Source organism: Neoarius graeffei, chromosome 24, assembly GCF_027579695.1.
Source record: "Neoarius graeffei isolate fNeoGra1 chromosome 24, fNeoGra1.pri, whole genome shotgun sequence".
NCBI lineage: Eukaryota > Metazoa > Chordata > Actinopteri > Siluriformes > Ariidae > Neoarius > Neoarius graeffei.
The window spans coordinates 47,686,124-47,708,108 of NC_083592.1; the positions used below are offsets into that span (position 1 = coordinate 47,686,124).

At 40.8% G+C, this 21,985-nt stretch overlaps 2 protein-coding genes across 3 annotated transcripts; both read right to left on the reverse strand.

The window, feature by feature from the left end:
• Positions 1-712: 712 nt before the first annotated feature.
• On the reverse strand, positions 713-2,703 carry LOC132872509 (P2Y purinoceptor 2-like). Its single transcript, XM_060907404.1, has one exon. The coding sequence runs from the start codon at positions 2,610-2,612 to the stop codon at positions 1,599-1,601; it is 1,014 nt and encodes a 337-aa protein (XP_060763387.1). The 5' UTR covers positions 2,613-2,703; the 3' UTR covers positions 713-1,598.
• Positions 2,653-12,862, reverse strand: LOC132872508 (lysophosphatidic acid receptor 6-like). 2 transcript variants are annotated; one of them, XM_060907403.1, is made up of 3 exons: positions 12,804-12,862; positions 11,537-12,629; positions 2,653-2,736 (listed from the first exon to the last, which is right to left on the reverse strand). In XM_060907403.1, the coding sequence occupies exon 2, from the start codon at positions 12,627-12,629 to the stop codon at positions 11,583-11,585; it is 1,047 nt and encodes a 348-aa protein (XP_060763386.1). In that variant the 5' UTR covers positions 12,804-12,862; the 3' UTR covers positions 2,653-2,736; positions 11,537-11,582. The 2 variants fall into 2 exon arrangements, with proteins under 2 accessions (XP_060763386.1, XP_060763385.1); XM_060907402.1 differs by lacking the exon at positions 2,653-2,736 and having other exon boundaries at positions 11,452-12,629.
• Positions 12,863-21,985: the final 9,123 nt, after the last annotated feature.

Below are 21,985 nucleotides of genomic sequence, written 5' to 3' on the forward strand. Positions count from 1 at the left end.
GGGACAATGTGAGATAAGACATCTATCAAATGTAATATATTTTTGTAGTTATTAAAATTGATACTAATTACTGGCCACTGACGAGGACAAACGCTTTTTTCCTCGACATAATGTGTACTGCACGTACACATTTTTGCCTTTTATTTCAAGTAATGAAAAGTCCTGGCTGTATTTCCAGTGTGAAAGCGCAGTGCTGGGCTGACCGCTCGCCATCGCTGTGTCTTCTGATTGAAAGAGCGCGCAGTAGTGCAGTAGGCGTGGCCTACCTACGTATGTTGTCCAAATCTACTCTGATTGGCTGACTATGCCGTTGTCTCGCATCTCCCCGCCCCCCACTAAAGCAGAGTAAAGAAAGGCTGAACGAGCAGCGTGCCAGATGAGAACAGCTTTAATAAAGTAACGCAGAGCATTTTATTGTAAGTAACGGGAACGGCGTTATAATGATGTAAAAAGTAATTAGTTAGATTACTCGTTACTAAAAAAAGTAACGCCGTTAGTAACGCCGTTTATTTCTAACGCCGTTATTCCCATCACTGGTAATTAGTATCAATTTTAATAACTACAAAAATATATTACATTTGATAGATGTCTTATCTTACATTGTCCCACAAAAATATTAATATAGTGTAGATAACATTACTAACTGGTTCTGTTAAGTGTCCATTTCAGTCATTAAACACATTTAACATTCACTTTTATTATGATTACACTAATTGAATTTTTTTTTTTGGGGGGGGGAACAAAATGTAACGGAATAATTACTTTCCCTGGTAATTAGTTACTTTTATGACAAAGTAACTCCGTTACTAACTCAGTTACTTTTTGGGAAAAGTAACTAGTAACTATAACTAATTACTTTTTGAAAGTAACGTGCCCAACACTGCAGATATATTCCTCCCCATCTTTTGCACCAATAAATCTATATGTCTTGACCATGATAATTTACAGTCTAAAGTTACCCCCAGAAGCTTTGTTTCCTGTACTTGCTCAACAGCAACATTGTTCATTACCAGATTCAGCTGTGGTTTAGAGCTTAATCAGTGTTTTGTTCCAAACACAATACTCTTAGTTTTAGATATGTTCAAGACAAGTTTGTTATCAGACAGAAACCCATTTGAATACCATCTGCAGCGCTTTGTTACGGGCTGAGGTGATTTCATCAGTTGTTCGTGCAGACATATAGAGTGTTGAATCATCTGCATACATAGACACACAAGCTTTTTTTACAAAAAAGTGGGAGATCATTTGTAAAAAAAATTGAGAAGAGCAGTGTATTGATAATTTCACACAGGGTTACATGTAATAAACTGCATATATCATATTATTACATAATACAAGCTGTCCTTAAAAGCTTAATAATACTATGGTAAAATATATTAAGAAGACCGGCATGACAAAGGAAACCACCGAAGAAAATATCTCGCTGTGTACAGTACCAAAGCTGCAGAAGTATATTTTTGCATTGCACATAACAGAAAACATTTGACAGGAAATACGACTGAAAAAAAAAAAATTACAGGAAGAGATCATCACCAAACATACCATAAACAAACACTAAAGGAAATAAGAAAGAGATAATTTGTAAATCTGAAATGCTATCACATCATTCCTGAAGATACTGTACAAATAGCATTTCTATTTGCACTGTAACTTATTGTGTCTGACTCAGTCCTGTTGTCTTTTTCCTTTTCACTTCTTATTTTCACAGATCCTCGGAATGATTTATTAAAACTGTGTGAGCCAAAGAAATAGATAAGGGGGTCCAAGCAACAGTTGACTCCTGCCAGGACGTAAGATGAGTAGTACGCCGTTTCCACTCGTATAAGAAGCTGACAGTGTCCAGGGAAATACTTTTTAAGAACAACTGCAACAGTCCGAGTGACATTGAGAGGGAAGAAGCAGAATCCAAAGATGACCAGACATATTCCTATCGTCCTTAGTGACTTTGTCTTGACTGACTGACTATGCAGTGATTTGCTGTTTACCTGGGTTACTGTTCGAGCCAGACAGCTGTAGCAAACCACAGCCACAGTGAAAGGCACAAGAAAGCCTAAACCAATGAGTACAAAGTTGATGATGAAGTACTTACTGGCAAGTCTGGTTTGATGTATGGAAAGGCATTGTTTGTGCCCATCTTCACTGGTAACAGGCAGCAGAATGCCATATATTATGGCGCCGATGAGCAGAAAACACCACACTCCAAAACACAGCTTCTTCACAAAGGCTTTCCGTTTTATCCTCAATGATCGTTTGAAGTGAACAACAACCACATAGCGATGAATGCTGATGAGGGTTAGGAACAGAATGCTCCCATAAAAGTGAGCACTGAGTAAGGCTATTTTCAAGGTACACAAAAAACGGCCAAACTCCCAGTTGTTCCCGTTGACAAAGTAGGCTGCCAGCAGTGGGATTGCAGGAAAGGCAAGTGCATCACTTATTGCCAAGTTGAACTGCAAAACCGTGCCAGCGTTCCATTTGGACATCCGGAAGATGAAGATCCAGAGGCTGAAGACATTAAGAAGGAGTCCTATTGTGTAGACCAGGCACAGGAAGACCGTTAGGCTGATGTGCTGGGATTCTTCTCGACTGCAGGTCTCGGTGGTGTTGTTCATTTTCGAGCGACAAGAAAAAATTTAATCTCTTTATTTATGTGTGGATACAGCAACTGCTAAACGATGTGAAAGAAAGAGGAAGAAGCACAAGAGGAAGAGGGCAGTTCTTCTGTTTTTTTCTCCCCTGAGGAACAGATAAAATCAGTATTGTATCAGTTCACAGAAATAACATGACCTTCTGATAAACACTGCTAAAACCTTTATATCAGCAGGATCCGTGAAGCAGAGTCAGGGTGGGCTGGTTTTATTAAAAATAATTGTTGCAGAAGTGAAAATCACATCCCAGCATTATCAAAGTTCGATTTAACATTGAGTTCGTATACACATTATTAGGCCACTTTATTTCCACCCATCCACCTGCTGTTTTATGCAGTTATCTAATCCGCCAATCCATTGACAACAGTACAATGAATAAAATCATGCAGCTACAAATCAAGAACTTCAGTTAATGCTCACTTCAAACATCAGAACGGGAAAAATTATGATCTCTGTGACTTTCACTGCGGCATGGATGTTGGTTTGAGTCAGATGGACTGGTTTGAGTATTTCAGAAACTGCTGATCTCGTGGGGTTTTCATACACAGCAATCTGTAGAGTTTACACAGAATGGCGTGAAAAAAAACATTGAGTGAGCGACAGTTCTGTGGGTGGAAACAAGTGCCTTGTTGATAAGAGAGGGCAGAGGAAAATGGCCAGATTGGTTCGAGCCACCAGGAAGGATATAGTAACTCATAGCAACTCTTAACAACCATGGTGAGCAGAAAAGCATCTCAGCATGCAACAGCAGAACAGCACGTTGGGTTCCAAATGTTGATAACTCAAAAACAAGTCAGCTTAAAGGATATGGGACATGGATTTTTTTCTGGACATAATTATGTATAAAGGACATAAGAAATGCCATCTAAATCACTGCAGGGCGTCAAAAATGTGAAAATCATCACATTATTCAAGTTTTTTTTATACATCAGCGTAAAACAAGGATTCGTTAATGAGCTAGGCGGTCACGTGACCCGTGACGCAACAAAAACTTTCCAAGGAGCCAGCGCTTGGGAATCTAATGTAAACAGGTTACCGAAATGGACACCATCGACAGTGACATTCCCGATGTTTCACAGAGATGTGAAGTTAGACCCTATCAATTCGAACCGATAGCTGGAAATTCACATGAACGTAGATCTTGTCTTTACTCTGACGGGTCAGATGATTCTGAGAGTGAGAGTTCATTCAGTCCCCATGAAACTGAAAGCGGTCGGCTGGATAACACTTCCTGGTAAGTTTAAACAATTCTGCTCAAAGGCTAATGATCTGTTGAAAGAAGTATTATTTTTGTATCATACATTGAAAGTTCATCATAGATCTAGCTAAAGTCCGTTGCAAGCTAGGTTTTTTTTGCTGATATTTTTCGAGATTGATTGAGATACAATGCTTCCAGAGTCCGAGATGAAAACATTCAAAATGGCGAAACGAGTCAGAATTATGATAATCAATAATTGATACACCCAAAATTATAATACTAATCCTTACCTCGGCTTTCAGACGCTTAGCGAATGCACCTCGTGGTGGCCGTAGCACTTCTGGTTTCACTCCGCCGTCTTGTTCCTGAATTGGGACGTTGGGAACAGCTCCATCTTTAAGTAGCCTCTTAAATTTGGCTTGGCAATTAATATCGCTTAGTACCTGAGTATTAATGTTGAAAGAATCCTCAGTGAAATGGTCCGAACACAGTTTGTGGGAAACAGTGGGTGCAAAGTTTTTTCAACAGGTGTTCTGTAAAGTTATCCTACCTCTTGGATTTGTCCTACCAAGCCTACTGCGCATGTGCGAAGCCTACTGCGCATTAGTGATGGGAATTTCGGCTCTTTTTCGGGAGCCGGCTCTTTTGGCTCTTCTTACTATAAGGAGCCAAAAGAGCAGCTGTGAATGACATCAACCCCCCCAGCCAAAAAAAGTAAGCGTACACCATGCTACTTTTTTTCCTTTGAATGGTAATAGACAACACAAAGACGCAATCGGACAGCAACTTTTTTTGTGAAAGTCTCTCTCTCTCTGAGGCACCTAAGGACAAAAAACTAATTCGGCTTCACTTCAAAGAGCCGGCTCTTTGAACCGGATCGTTCGCGACCGACACATCACTACTGCGCATGCGCAGGTGAGCCCACACTTTCCTCAGCTTCGGGTCCTTGGGGAATGCAAAAAAACTTACTCCAGGGCATTTCCCATTGGAATTATTGCAACCATAAGCAGCACAATACACCATGATGTTCAATGTACGTTAAAGACTATAAAAACAATTTTCTTGTTATCCACTTCTCCATTCATCTACCCGCTTGTGCTGTGCCCGAAAGTTTTTGTGACGTATGATCACGTGACAGCGGCTCTTCCGGTTGTAGAAAATGCATATCGGAAGTCGAGCAGAAATGCCATATAATCATCACGAATATAACGATTTTGCTGAATTTAATAGATGATTTTGTATTTGTTGATGCAATTAATTCATATTTTTAATGGAAAGAAACTGATATAGCGTGCATTTATGTTTCATGTCCCATATCCTTTAAACTACAAATTAAATCCAGATTATATACCTAATGTGTTGACACTACAAAAAAATTAAATTTAAAAAAAAAATGCTCTGTGACTCCAGTAAATAGGCAAGACATACATATAATAATAATACAATAGCCATCTCAAGAGATGTACAAGATCTTTTGATTGTCATGTGCAAGTGAAGTCAATATACAGTAATTCATAATCATTTCAGCTGTCCACACATTGACTCGCTGAAGATTGCAACCCACAATTGTGCAAATAAAACTTCCTTTATTGGTTATGAGTTTCATTCTAGTTTCTCAAAAGCATTAAGTATTTTGATCATAAGCATTTGATATAACAACACTGAGCTGTATAATGAGCACGTGAATGCATCAGTGACATAAATATTTACAGTACAGCCACATTAAAATTCTAAATTACGAACTGACTTAATTCGAAAATGTCACGCTTTTTGTAATTCACAGTGAGAGCAGGAAGCTCTTCAGTATCCCTTTAGCAGGATATGGCAGAAATACAGGGTTAGTCAAAATTATGTTAACACTTAAATGGTAGAAACCATTTATTCACAAAACATACATCATATACACTACCGTTCAAAAGTTTGGGGTCACCCAGACAATTTTGTGTTTTCTATGACAAGTCACACTTTTATTTACCACCATAAGTTGTAAAATGAATAGAAAATATAGTCAAGACATTTTTCTGGCCATTTTGAGCATTTAATCGACCCCGCAAATGTGATGCTCCAGAAACTCAATCTGCTCAAAGGAAGGTCAGTTTTATAGCTTCTCTAAAGAGCTAAACTGTTTTCAGCTGTGCTAACATGATTGTACAAGGGTTTTCTAATCCTCCATTAGCCTTCTGAGGCAATGAGCAAACACATTGTACCATTAGAACACTGGAGTGATAGTTGCTGGAAATGGGCCTCTATACACCTATGGAGATATTGCACCAAAAACCAGACATTTGCAGCTAGAATAGTCATTTAGCACATTAGCAATGTATAGAGTGGATTTCTGATTAGTTTAAAGTGATCTTCATTGAAAAGAACAGTGCTTTTCTTTCAAAAATAAGGAAATTTCAAAGTGACCCCAAACTTTTGAACGGTAGCGTATGCAAGATGATTTACAGGACGGTCTGCACCATCCGTAAGCAGACGTCTGACATCACTGTTGGGGTGTCAAAAAAGTAAGGCCCAATTACGCCAGCAGCGGTCACGGCGCACCACACATTCAGGAGAAAAATAATCCATTAATGTTAACATAATTTTGACTAACCCTGTATATTCGTGTACAGTATTTTTCAATGCATAATACACAATACTTCAAAAGTAAATAGATCAAATTAAAATATACAATATAAGACAATAAACAATAATTATGAAAATATACAAAATATAAAAGGGACGGGAAGTCAGTGCTACGTCATGTTAGCAACCTGGCGAATGACAGCTAACGCTCTGTATTCTTCACAAACCACAGTGATGGCCTGTACCGAGTGCATCATGAAGGGTCAGCTATTCGTACTGTCGCTTAGGCTTCAAGTATTTCTGTTCTACAAATGCGAAATAGTTGTTACCTCCTTACAGAGTAATAGCAGCTTCATCTAGCAACTAGCATCTGGTTTTCTAGCGAAAGGTAAAATACTTTTTTTTTTAAATCTCAATAATACTCAGGAAAAAACTGTCACTGGATGCAGTGGTATGTCTTTTGTACTGTCAGTATGTATCTTTCAGCTAGGAGCGTGAAAGTAATGAACAATTAAAGCTACATAATTAGACTGTAAACCAGAAGTTTCATATAGTATTTTTTTTTAAAAAGTGAAAATAATCCCAAATGTGGACATATTGCTAGAAATGTGCATCTATTCCCTTAGCAAAAAGTAGTATACTTAAAGTTCATTTTATTAAGTATGCTTCAGTATAAGTATAGCAAGTATAACTACAGACCATGTACTTTTCGTGTACTAGAAAGTATACAAATTTAATACTTTATCGGACTAAATTGGAACATTTCAAGTTTATAAAAGTATACTTTAAAGTTCATTTTAAGTTTGCAAAAGTACACTTTAAAGTATACAAGTACACTCATCTATATACTATCAATATACTTGGTATATCCCTCTTGTATGCTTAAAGTATACCACAAGTACGCTTATCGATATACTGCCATTGTACTAGTTATATACTTCGAGTCCCTATTTTTAGTTTATTATTGTATACTTTAAGTATACTGTTATAAACGTTGGTTATGTCACTAGTTTACTTGTTATACTTTAAGTTTGCTTGGCATATTACTTGTAGCTTACTATATATATACTGGAAATATACTCCTTAAAGTATTCTTAAAGTTTACTCATACTGTATGTACACAAGAGTGTGATGCATTTACAAAATCACAAGACAGAATGTTGAAAACAAGTTTGATATATTTTCAAACATTTCAAAAACAAAGACTTGGGGCGGCACGGTGGTGTAGTGGTTAGCGCTGTCGCCTCACAGCAAGAAGGTCCGGGTTCGAGCCCCGTGGCCGGCAAGGGCCTTTCTGTGCGGAGTTTGCATGTTCTCCCCGTGTCCGCGTGGGTTTCCTCCGGGTGCTCCGGTTTCCCCCACAGTCCAAAGACATGCAGGTTAGGTTAACTGGTGACTCTAAATTGACCGTAGGTGTGAATGTGAGTGTGAATGGTTGTCTGTGTCTATGTGTCAGCCCTGTGAAGACCTGGCGACTTGTCCAGGGTGTACCCCGCCTTTCGCCCGTAGTCAGCTGGGATAGGCTCCAGCTTGCCTGTAACCCTATAGAACAGGATAAAGCGGCTAGAGATAATGAGATGAGATGAGATGAGATGAGATGAGATGAGAAAGACCTATGAAATCAAGTCCTTCCTTACTGGAGAAAATGAAAGGAAAAAGTGCACATTTGCTTGTAAAAATGTAAACATAGCGTCTTCAACTCAGAACTAAAGTCCTTCCTTGTCAAAAAAGGTAAAAGAAAAGTGCACACCTTTGGAACCAAAAATAAATAACTAGATAGAAACAAAATCTGTACTTTTATGATCAGACAGGCCTGTATGTAAAGATTCACAAATCAATGTACAAAGTACTTTCCTATATGTTGTTAAAAAAAACTGAAACTGTTAATGCTGTCTGGCCTGACATGATCAAAACAAAATGTGTTCTTGTTGAAACAGCTGATGCTATGTACATAACACCATTGCCAAACCCTTATAAAAGGGACTAGCTTGATCAATAAAGTCAAAAAGTTTTTCTGTTTTTGTGTATGATTTTAAGGTACATAAAGATAATGCAGTTGAGCACACATACTATATACTGTAAAGTTTTAAACTCCAACATTATCTCATCTCATCTCATCATCTCTAGCCGCTTTATCCTGTTCTACAGGGTCGCAGGCAAGCTGGAGCCTATCCCAGCTGACTACGGGCGAAAGGCGGGGTACACCCTGGACAAGTCGCCAGGTCATCACAGGGCTGACACATAGACACAGACAACCATTCACACTCACATTCACACCTACGGTCAATTTAGAGTCACCAGTTAACCTAACCTGCATGTCTTTGGACTGTGGGGGAAACCGGAGCACCCAGAGGAAACCCACGCGGACACGGGGAGAACATGAAAACTCCACACAGAAAGGCCCTCGCTGGCCACGGGGCTCGAACCCGGACCTTCTTGCTGTGAGGCAACAGCGCTAACCACTACACCACCGTGCCGCCCCTTGGAGCAAGATATACTAAGTATTAGTACTTTGTGGCAGAAAAACGTAAAAAGTATACTAAAGTATAAGTTTTAGTGTTAAAGTATAAGTGTAAGTTTTAGTATTAATGTACTTGGTCTTAGACTTTTGTTTATACTTTTCAGTATAAGCCAAGTATACTTCACTATACTATTCTTAATTATATAAAATATAGTTTATAAAAAGTCAACTTCAAGTATACTTCCTCAGTTTTAGTAAAAAATAAGTATACTCATAGTACACTTGAATAAACTTCTTTTTGCTAAGGGTTGCTAGAAGTTTGAATCAATGTTTCATAAAAGTCCAAAAATCTCATCTCATCTCATCTCATTATCTGTAGCCGCTTTATCCTTCTACAGGGTCGCAGGCAAGCTGGAGCCTATCCCAGCTGACTACGGGCGAAAGGCGGGGTTCACCCTGGACAAGTCGCCAGGTCATCACAGGGCTGACACATAGACACAGACAACCATTCACACTCACATTCACACCTACGGTCAATTTAGAGTCACCAGTTAACCTAACCTGCATGTCTTTGGACTGTGGGGGAAACCGGAGCACCCGGAGGAAACCCACGCGGACACGGGGAGAACATGCAAACTCCACACAGAAAGGCCCTCGCCAGCCCCGGGGCTCGAACCCGGACCTTCTTGCTGTGAGGCGACAGCGCTAACCACTACACCACCGTGCCGCCCACAAGTCCAAAAATATGTAAAAAAAAAAAATATCCTAAATCCTCCCTACCTGTGGCCTATTTATTCATCATAAATCACCTTAATGTCATGTGCATGTGAACAAGCTCAGGAAAAACAGTACTTTTTCATGTATGACTTTTTGACTTTCTTGTGGCCTTTCTGGATTTCTTTCTTTCTCTCTTACTTTCTCTCTCTTTTTTCCATCAGTCTATCTTTGTTTTGGTCTATCTATGTTTTACATTGGGAATTCCGTATATTTATTCAGTCACTCTTGCTTCTGTAGCAGTGGCTTGTCTGGAAGTCCCAAGCGCACTCGCATCCTGGTGCTTGGGCACAAGAGGTTTTTGAGTTTGTGTAAATATTTGAACCATTCCACATCACTCACAGGTGTCATAAATCCATGTTTCTCACTTTTAACATAACAAATTCATGAAATTTAAGTTCAATGTTCGTGATTTTATCAACACTTTAGAAATTATCGCCCATGGTTTTATGATCAGCCTTCAAGGTACATTTGCAGGTGAAAGATGTGGACCAAAGGTACTGAGATCACATCCACAATACAAAGCATTTTACAATATGGGGGGGGGGCAGTCTGGTTCTGTGGCCTCTCAATCCAACTAAAAAACAGGATACTCAGACTTCTGAATATTTGTTCAAAACTGGTAGGCCACACTTTGGAGGGAAATTTCTTGGACAGTTGCACTAAACGCACACTCGGGATGGCGGACAAGATTGCTCTGGACCCTTCCCATGTGCTGAATCAGGAGTACGAGCCCCTCCCTTCTGGAAGACGTTTCAGAATGCCTAGCTGCCAAAGAAACAAATATAAACACTCTTTTCTCCTTCATTCTATATCACTGCTCAACCAAAGGAGAACAAAATAACCCTCACACACATTTACATGGAATACATATTTCATTCAATATTATATTACACATCCCAGGAACATTTAAGGTTTTTAATTTATTGGACTGTGCTGCTCTAACAGCTTATGGACCTAGATGCATGACCGGACTCATCTCATCTCATTATCTCTAGCTGCTTTATCCTTCTACAGGGTCGCAGGCAAGCTGGAGCCTATCCCAGCTGACTACGGGCGAAAGGAGGGGTACGACTCTGTAGGCTATATTGTGTTTTTTATGTGTCTTTTACTGTGCGTGGATTGTGGATTGTGGAGAAGTGCAATGCAAGACAAATTTCTGTGCAAACAGACATTAAAGGAACAGTCCACCGTACTTCCATAATGAAATATGCTCTTATCTGAATTGAGACGAGCTGCTCCGTACCTGTCCGAGCTTTGCGCGACCTCCCAGTCAGTCAGACGCAGTCAGACGCGCTGTCACTCCTGTTAGCAATGTAGCTAGGCTCAGCATGGCCAATGGTATTTTTTGGGGCTGGAGTTAGATGCGACCAAACTCTTCCGCGTTTTTCCTGTTTACATAGGTTTATATGACCAGTGATATGAAACAAGTTCAGTTACACAAATTGAAACGTAGCGATTCAATGCGCTGCAGAAGGTGTTAGTACGCCTGTCATTATAGTGCGGACTTTCCATAGCATAGAAAATCGCTACGTTTCAATTTGTGGAACTGAACTTGTTTCATGTCACTGGTCATATAAACCTATGTAAACAGGAAAAACGCGGAAGAGTTTGGTCGCATCTAACTACAGCCCCAAAAAATACCATTGGCCATACTGAGCCTAGCTACATTGCTAACAGGCGTGACAGCACGTCTGACTGCGTCTGACTGACTGGGAGGTCGCGCAAAGCTCGGAGAGGTACGGAGCAGCTCGTCTCAATTCAGATAAGAGCATATTTCATTATGGAAGTACGGTGGACTGTTCCTTTAAAGTATTATCTTATCTTATCTTATCTTATCTTATCTTATCCTATCTTATCTTAAGACAGTACTCATGGGAGACCCACCTGAGTGACAAGTGCCCTTTTTTTTTTGAGTGTGTTCCATCCATAATTAGGTACAGGAATTATGAGTGATAGACGTATTTGCCCTCTTAATCATACTAGGACTGGGGATATCGTGTATAGTCAGAGCGCCGTCATGCTCAATATCCTCACGAGTTGTTTGGAACCTGACTCCTATTTTCCTCAGTGAGCTGCGGAAGGCTGCCGTAAAGGTCTGTGAGGCAAAACAATAGATCAGTGGATCGAGGCAGCAGTTGACTGAAGACAAAATCCAGGAGACATAGTACGATGTTTCCACTTGCAAAAGCAGATGGCAGTGTTTGGGGCAGAACTTCTTGATCACCACCATTACAGTACGAATCACATTCATCGGCATGAAACACAGTCCGAAAATCAGCAAACAAACAACCATCATCTTGTGTGACTTACTCTTGATGAGTTTGCCTTTCTTATGGTAGATGTTGATGCTTGACACGGATCTTGCCAAGCAGCTATAGCAAACCAGTGATATTGTGAACGGGATCAGAAATCCGGGTAAGAGCAAAATGAAGTTCAAAAGAAAATACATCTCAGTGTATTGTTCCTGGTGGATGCTGAGACACAGCGTGTGATTCCCTACTTGGCTTGTGTCCAGAACCAGACAACACACCACTCCTTTAATAAGCACGACAACCCAAACTCCTACACAAAGCTTCTTTACAAAACCTTTCTGTTTCATGCGGAACTCCTGATGGTGGTAGACCACGGATATGCAACGGTGGATGCTTATGAGAGTAAGGAAGAAGATACTGCCATAAAAGTGGATGGCTAACAGGATGATCTTGAGCCGACACATCACACTTCCAAAAGGCCAGTGTCCCAGGGCAAAGTAGACCGTTAAAAAGGGTGCGAGAGGACAAAAAATGAGATCACTGATGGCCAGGTGGAACTGGAGAAACGTTCCGGCTTTCCACTCAGGAATGTGATACTTGAAGACCCACATGCTGAAGATGTTCAGGGGAAGCCCAAGCATAGGGACCAGGCAGATCAGCACAGAGATGGAGGCAGGCTGGGATTCTATTGAACATGCTACGGAGGAAATATTTGTGTAATTCATCTAGAGAGGGAAAAAAATGCAGAAAAAATACTCAATGTTATGCTTTTAATGTACATGTTCACATACATTTAGGTATATATTTATTTCAAATTAATTGCAACATGGATTCATCTCCAAAAGGTGAAAACAATTATTTAATTGCAATAAATGAAATATAATTTTTGTGTTACTTACATTCTCAAAAGGCTTTGAAGATAGATGACCACAGAGAGCCAGTGCACAGTGCTCAGGCATCAAACTTACCCCAAACTTCATGCAACTTCCTGTCTGGTTTGATATTCATAAATAGCTTCCACAGGATGTTCTCAAGATGCAAAGCTGCAGTGGTGAACATTCGACATTTATTTAAGCCTACACACTTCGAAACTATATATGTATATCTGTCAGATGTCTGAGTCATTCTCCGAAGTATGTTAATGCAGAGACAAAATGCTTGTTTAAGAGCTATGACTCTCAGGTCCCTCTCGTCAGTGTACTCTTGGCCTCCTTGTCCTGTCTGTAACCTGAAACATATGAAACCAGGTATGTAGAACATGCTCAGCATTTCTCACTATATTGGTATCATGCTGTGGAAACCAATCTACTTTCCTGTCATATTTATACAGCCCCTATTTTACTCTTCTTATCACACTCAGTTTTCAGTTTATTAGGTTTCCATATAATATATTCTGTGCTGAGAATGAAATAAAATCTACTGAGGTCCATTTCCACCGAAGGTACGAGGTAGAGGGGATGCAGATGGACTAAAGTCAGTAATTGTAGACTTACAAAATCCATGGATATATATATATATATATATATATATATATATATATCATCTCATTATCTCTAGCCGCTTTATCCTGTTCTACAGGGTCGCAGGCAAGCTGGAGCCTATCCCAGCTGACTACGGGCGAAAGGCGGGGTACACCCTGGACAAGTCGCCAGGTCATCACAGGGCTGACACATAGACACAGACAACCATTCACACTCACATTCACACCTACGGTCAATTTAGAGTCACCAGTTAACCTAACCTGCATGTCTTTGGACTGTGGGGGAAACCGGAGCACCCAGAGGAAACCCACGCAGACACGGGGAGAACATGCAAACTCCACACAGAAAGGCCCTCGCCAGCCCCGGGGCTCGAACCCAGGACCTTCTTGCTGTGAGGCGACAGCGCTAACCACTACACCACCATGCCTATCTATCTATCTCTCTCTCTCTCTAGTGCCTTGCAAAAGTATTCATCCCCCTTGGTGTTTGTCCTGTTTTGTCACATTACAAGCTGGAATTAAAATGGATTTTTGGGGGGTTAGCACCATTTGATTTACACAATATGCCGACCACTTTAAAGGTGCACGTTGTTTTTTTTATTGTGACGCAAACAATAATTAAGATGAAAAAAAACAGAAATCTGGAGTGCGTATAAATATATATAATATAGAGCCACCTTTTGCTACAATTACAGCTGCAAGTCTCTTGGGGTATGCCTCTATTAGCTTAGCACATCTAGCCACTGGGATGTTTGCCCATTCCTCAAGGCAAAACTGCTCCAACTCCTTCAAGTTAGATGGGTTGCGTTGGTGTACAGCAATCTTCAAGTTATGCCACAGATTCTCAATTGGATTGAGGTCTGGGCTTTGATTAGGCCATTCTAAGACATTTAAATGTTTCCCTTTAAACTACTCCAGTGTAGCTTTAGCAGTATGTTTAGGGTCACTGTCCTGCTGGAATGTGAACCTTCATCCCAGTCTGAAACCTCTGGCTGACTCAAACAGGTTTTCCTCCAGAATTGCCCTGTATTTAGTGCCATCCATCTTTCCTTCAGTCCTGACCAGTTTTCCTGTTCCTGCAGATGAAAAATATCCCCACAGCATGATGCTGCCACCATCATGCTTCACTGTAGGCATGGTGTTCTCTGGGTGTTGGGTTTGTGCCACACATGGCGTTTCCCATGATGGCCAAAAAGTTCAATTTTTGTCTCATTTGACCAGAGAATCTTCTTCCATGTGTTTGGGGAGTCTCCCACATGCTGTTGGGCAAACTCCAAACATGATTTTTTTTAAGCGATGACTTTATTCTGGCCATAAAAGACAGACCAAAGACAGACTGTCTTTTGACTTTTACACTCTTCCATAAAGCCCCACTCTGTGGAGTGTATGGCTTAAAGTGGTCCTATGGATAGATACTCCCATCTCCGCTGTGGATCTTTGCAGTTCCTTCAGCGTTATCGTTGGTGTCTTTGTTGCATCTCTGATTAATGCCCTCCTTGCCTTCTCTTGTCAGGCTTGTCGTGGTGCCATATTCTTTCCATTTTGCTATAATGGATTTAATGGAGCTCCCTGGGATATTCAAAGTTTGAGATATTTTTTATAACCCAGCCCTGATCTGTACTTCTCCACAGCTTTGTCTCTGACCTGTCTGGAGGCTCCTTGGTTTTCATGTTGCTTGCTTAGTAGTGTAGCAGAGTCAGGGTCCTTCCAGAACAGGTTGATTTATACAGACATCATGTGACAAATCATGTGACACTTTGATTGCACACAGGTGGATCTTAATCAACTAATTATGTGACTTATGAAGTGAATCGGTTGGACCAGCTCTTATTTAGGGGTTTCATACGGGGGGATACTTATGCACACTCCAGATTTCTGTTTTTTCATCTTAATTATTGCGTCACAATAAAAAAAAACAATGTGCACCTTTAAAGTGGTATGCATGTTGTGTACATAAAGTGGTGCTAACCCTCCAAAAATCCATTTTAATTCCAGCTTGTAATGCGACAAAACAGGACAAACACCAAGGGGGATGAATACTTTTGCAAGGCGCTGTATAGTGTGGATTGGTAGTAAACATAAATATAAGCTAACAAGGCATCAGTAGGTTTTATCTATGTATGATGCATGTACTGTGGTATGTTTGCTGATCGAAGATAACACAGTTCAAAGACATGCAGTGAGGTTAACATGGGGGGGGCTTGAGCTGAAGTACGCTTGAGCAAGGCACCTAACCCTCAACTGATCCCCGGGTGCTGTAGTATAGCTGCTCACTGCTCTGGGTATGTGTGTGTGTGCATGCGTGTGTTCACTGCATCAGATAGGTTAAATGCAGAGGATGAATTTCTTCTTCTTCTGATGTTAATTTCTGTTCTCTGCCTTTTTTTAAATTAGTGATGTAATGATATGTGTCAAATTTGTACTACTTTCTTATAACTGATGAAATAATAATGTAGAACCAGTAGTAAAACTATTTCCGCAAACTAATATATAGAGGACGTTACACAGTGGCATGAAGATATAAAGATAACGTATTCACGAGTGAGCATAGCGATCAAGTGAAAATGTTTTCAACACGAGAAGATAAACTTCATATCTTCACACTATCGTGTAATGTTCTTTATATACAACCCCGATTCCAAAAAAAGTTGGGACAAAGTACAAATTATAAATAAAAACGGAACGCAATAATTTACAAATCTTAAAAACTGATATTGTATTCACAATAGAACATAGACAACATATCAGATGTCGAAAGTGAGACATTTTGAAATTTCGTGCCAAATATTGGCTCATTTGAAATTTCATGACAGCAACACATCTCAAAAAAGTTGGGACAGGGGCAATAAGAGGCTGGAAAAGTTAAAGGTACAAAAAAGGAACAGCTGGAGGACCAAATTGCAACTCATTAGGTCAACTGGCAATAGGTCATTAACATGACTGGGTATAAAAAGAGCATGTTGGAGTGGCAGCGGCTCTCAGAAGTAAAGATGGGAATAGGATCACCAATCCCCCTAATTCTGCGCCGACAAATAGTGGAGCAATATCAGAAAGGAGTTCGACAGTGTAAAATTGCAAAGAATTTGAACATGTCATCATCTACAGTGCATAATATCATCAAAAGATTCAGAGAATCTGGAAGAATCTCTGTGCGTAAGGGTCAAGGCCGGAAAACCATACTGGGTGCCCGTGATCTTCGGGCCCTTAGACGGCACTGCATCACATACAGGCATGCTTCTGTATTGGAAATCACAAAATGGGCTCAGGAATATTTCCAGAGAACATTATCTGTGAACACAATTCACCGTGCCATCCACCGTTGCCAGCTAAAACTCTATAGTTCAAAGAAGAAGCTGTATCTAAACATGATCCAGAAGCGCAGATGTCTTCTCTGGGCCAAGGCTCATTTAAAATGAACTGTGGCAAAGTGGAAAACTGTTCTGTGGTCAGACGAATCAAAATTTGAAGTTCTTTATGGAAATCAGGGACGCCGTGTCATTCGGACTAAAGAGGAGAAGGACGACCCAAGTTGTTATCAGCGCTCAGTTCAGAAGCCTGCATCTCTGATGGTATGGGGTTGCATTAGTGCGTGTGGCATGGGCAGCTTACACATATGGAAAGACACCATCAATGCTGAAAGGTATATCCAGGTTCTAGAGCAACATATGCTCCCATCCAGACGACGTCTCTTTCAGGGAAGACCTTGCATTTTCCAACATGACAATGCCAAACCACATACTGCATCAATTACAGCATCATGGCTGCGTAGAAGAAGGGTCCGGGTACTGAACTGGCCAGCCTGCAGTCCAGATCTTTCACCCATAGAAAACATTTGGCGCATCATAAAACGGAAGATACGACAAAAAAGACCTAAGACAGTTGAGCAACTAGAATCCTACATTAGAGAAGAATGGGTTAACATTCCTATCCCTAAACTTGAGCAACTTGTCTCCTCAGTCCCCAGACGTTTACAGACTGTTGTAAAGAGAAAAGGGGATGTCTCACAGTGGTAAACATGGCCTTGTCCCAACTTTTTTGAGATGTGTTGTTGTCATGAAATTTAAAATCACCTAATTTTTCTCTTTAAATGATACATTTTCTCAGTTTAAACATTTGATATGTCATCTATGTTCTATTCTGAATAAAATATGGAATTTTGAAACTTCCACATCATTGCATTCCGTTTTTATTTACAATTTGTACTTTGTCCCAACTTTTTTGGAATCGGGGTTGTAATGTGGACAGTTACACACACACAAAGCAAGTTAATCAAAAGGATTTTAATTTTGAACCGGTTCACCAGTTTGACAATGCATGTCTTGTGAGCGGGAAAGCACTGAGAGCAACGTCATCAGAGTGAAATATCAGGAAATATGTCACTCAGACCCGCAATGTATTTTGTCTGAAAAATGCAAGTTTTCCAACACAAGAAGATAAACTTCATATCTTCAAGCCGACATGTGATTTTCTTTTTATTATGTCGACACATTCACAAACAAAAAGTACCCAAATTTATCAAAACAATTCACTGATTTCCTCACGAGTGACAAATAGAGATTTATGGTTTTGGTTCTCCATGTAGCTCATATGAAAAATACGAGTTGCGTATTTCCCAGTAAAACACTGGCGTCCATATAACACAGTGGAAGCATGTATTGCGGTCAGATGAATCAACGTTCCAGGTGTTTTTTGTGTTCTGGATCAAAGACTAAAAGGACCATCCAGACTGTGACCAGCAACAAGTTCAAAAGCCAGGGTGTGTCATGGTATGGGGTTGTGTCCGTGCCCTTGGCAAAGGTAACTTACACTTCTGTGATGGAGCATTAATGCATAAAAGTACACTGAAATTTTGGAGCAACATATACTGCCTTTCAGACGACATCTTTTCCAGGGAAATTTCAACAAGACAATGCAAAACCACATTCTGCACACATTACAAAGGCATGGCTGTGGAAGAAGAGGGTGCCTGTCCTCTCTGTCCCAAATAGAATGTGTGGCGAATTTTGAAATGAAAAATATGATCACAATCCTGGACTGTTCCACACCTTAAGACCTGTTTGCAGGAAGAAAGGGACAAAATAACACCTGAAACACTTCATCACTTCGTGTCTTCAGTCCCTAAACATCTTTTAAGTGTGAGAAGGATTGGCAATATTACAAAGTGGTAAATGCTTTACTGTCCCAACTTTTTTTTTTTAAATGTGTTTTATTTGGGGGGAAAAAAAACTTATGACGTAAAACATCACATAATGCACCGTTGTACTGTTTTGCGTGCAATAGAGGTCAAAGATTATGTACAAATCTCATCTCATCTCATTATCTCTAGCCGCTTTATCCTGTTCTACAGGGTCGCAGGCAAGCTGGAGCCTATCCCAGCTGACTACGGGCGAAAGGCGGGGTACACCCTGGACAAGTCGCCAGGTCATCACAGGGCTGACACATAGACACAGACAACCATTCACACTCACATTCACACCTACGGTCAATTTAGAGTCACCAGTTAACCTAACCTGCATGTCTTTGGACTGTGGGGGAAACCGGAGCACCCGGAGGAAACCCATGTGGACACGGGGAGAACATGCAAACTCCGCACAGAAAGGCCCTCGCCGGCCCCGGGGCTCGAACCCGGACCTTCTTGCTGTGAGGCGACAGCGCTAACCACTACACCACCGTGCCGCCGGTTGTAGTTTCTGTTCCATGTTATTTTAGATTAATAAGCCAAACATGATCTGCGTATTCTTTGGTTTGTTAGACTGCAACTCTCTCAGTAACACCTCATTCATATTCCAATAGGCTACTTGTTGCGTGTTTTTTGGGCTTAGCATGAGAAGGGATTCTACTCTCTCGACAGGCAATTTCTACCCTGAAGAAAACATCACAGACAACAGGGAAATTCCCATCACTGGATGTCACGTGTAAGGGCACATCCACACATTTCAGTTTCTAATAAAACTTCCTAAATTTCTGTTTTCAATTCCTGTTTATATTTACATAGGCACAGTTACCAAATGAACCTAAATGCCATGCAAAAGGAAGCATGTTTGTTTTGGTTAAAAAAGAAAAAAAAATCCAAATGTTAACTGTACATTCCTTATTAGAAGGGTTAAAGGATGACTACTGAATGCTTGGAGATAAGAAATACAGTGCTATAAATGATTATTAGTAAAAAGGGTTAGAAAAAATCCACTTTTTGTTGACGTTGTTTCAACTTACACTGAAAAAAATGAGAAAAATCCATCCATCCATCACTGCTTATTCCTGTACAGAGTCGCAGGCAAGCTGGAACCTATCCCAGCTGACGATGGGTGAGAGGCAGGGTACACTATGGACAAGTCACCAGGTCATCGCAGAGCTGACAAAGACACACAACAATTCACACCTACGGTCAATTTAGAGCCACCAGTTAACCTAACCTGCATGTCTTTGGACTGTGGGGGAAACCGGAGCACCCGGAGGAAACCCATGCGGACACGGGGAGAACATGCAAACTCCACACAGAAAGGCCCTCACTGGCCACGGGGCTCGAACCCGGACCTTCTTGCTGTGAGGCAACAGTGTTAACCACTACACCACCGTGCTGCCTATAATGAGAAAAATCCAACCATTAATTGAAAATTTGTTTAGTATGACTAGGTGTTACAATCCTTGATGATTCAGCACAGCACTTGCTTTAAGTAGGGTTGGAGATGTTTTCTTCATTGGGGTGACATTGATGCAGAGATGGACAAAGTACCCAAGTTCATTACTTAAGTCAAAGTACAGATCCCACTGGTTAAACGTCTCATCTCATTATCTCTAGCCGCTTTATCCTTCTACAGGGTCGCAGGCAAGCTGGAGCCTATCCCAGCTGACTACGGGCGAAAGGCGGGGTACACCCTGGACAAGTCGCCAGGTCATCACAGGGCTGACACATAGACACAGACAACCATTCACACTCACATTCACACCTACGGTCAATTTAGAGTCACCAGTTAACCTAACCTGCATGTCTTTGGACTGTGGGGGAAACCGGAGCACCCGGAGGAAACCCACGCGGACACGGGGAGAACATGCAAACTCCACACAGAAAGGCCCTCGCCAGCCACGGGGCTCGAACCTGAACCTTCTTGCTGTGAGGCGACAGCGCTAACCACTACACCACCGTACCGCCAAAAGTGAAAGTTGTACAGTCAAATTTTTACTTAAGTTAAAGTACTTGCTTTTAAAAATACTTAAGTATTAAAAGTACATTTTCTGTCAGTACACTGTTGTATTATTGCCACAACACTTACAAAACCGAACTTCCGGGATTTTCTGACTAGCTTGTAGAACCTGTAGAGCTGAAGCGCCACCTGACAAACTCTTTTCAAACTCAAAATCATATTGGGTAGCGAACGTTAATAGAAAAGAAAGATTTCTTCATTCTGTTTATTTGACAAAATTTTGCTAAAACATATTTCTGAAAGGACTTCAGATAACTTAATGTTATTCATGTTAGCATAACTCTGTTTTTACATGCTAACTAACTGTGTCCAAGTTAACTAGCTGTGTGTTATCATTAGCCGTGGACAAGACGATGGCAACTTGGTGGGCAAATCCGTAGAAAGTCGTTCGACTAACCAGACTGCATAGCTGTTGCAACGTTATCGCTAACTCCAAAAGCACAGACAACTTCACTGCAAGCTTTCTCTTGGAGTAAAATGTTTTTATACCTCAATATGCTTCCACAGGTTGGATGGCGAGTTTTTGTAGGCCGTGATGTGCTTCGTTTTAGGCAAACAAAGCAAACATTTAAAACGAAACGAATCTTTAATCCTTTCAGAAAACTGAAACATGGGTTCTAGGTAAAACCATGAGTGCGTGCGTTCTTCAGAAAAACCGCCTCCTTCCATTCTGCCGTCAACTGATCGTGTTCAAAAAATACTGCTGAGAAATTTAACTTGATTTTATAGAGTCTATGGACGTGACGTGACCCTAGTGATTACTGATCGACTGTCTCAGTGTCACCTGGGGGGAAAAAAAAGTCATGTTTTATAAAAGAAAGCAAAAAACATCCACTTTCAAAGCTGCTTCCTGGTAACGAGGACCTTGATAGAAATGTAGTGGAGTGGAAAGCACAATATTTGTCTTTCAAATGTAGTGGTCATGAGTTTCCAAAAAAAATTTAATACTCAAGTAAAGTACAGATACTCAAAAAGTGTACTTAAGTACAGTACTCAAGTAAATGTACAGTACTTCGTTACTGTCCACCTCTGCATTGATGAAAACCACTTAGTGATGTTTCCGTCAGTACGATACATGATCAGGTGTGTAACCCAGTCTCATTGAGCGTTTTCACTTTTTACCACAAGACACCCTCAGCCGAGACAGGCCCACCACAGGCTGACCAGACCTAGGTGTGTGTCGCATGGGAACCAAGTCGTCATTTGGCAGCTCATACTGTCTCCTTTCGCTTCCGCCACAGTCAGTGACCGCTTCTTTTGGCGACAGTAGCAAGTTCCTTAATTGCCTTCCACTGGGCCTGCCCTCCGATGCCCTTTTCCTTGAGGAGCCTTGTAATGGAACTGGCTACGAAGTCCCTGCAGTCCATCTCCACTGGACGCACCTTCAGCTTTCAGCCCC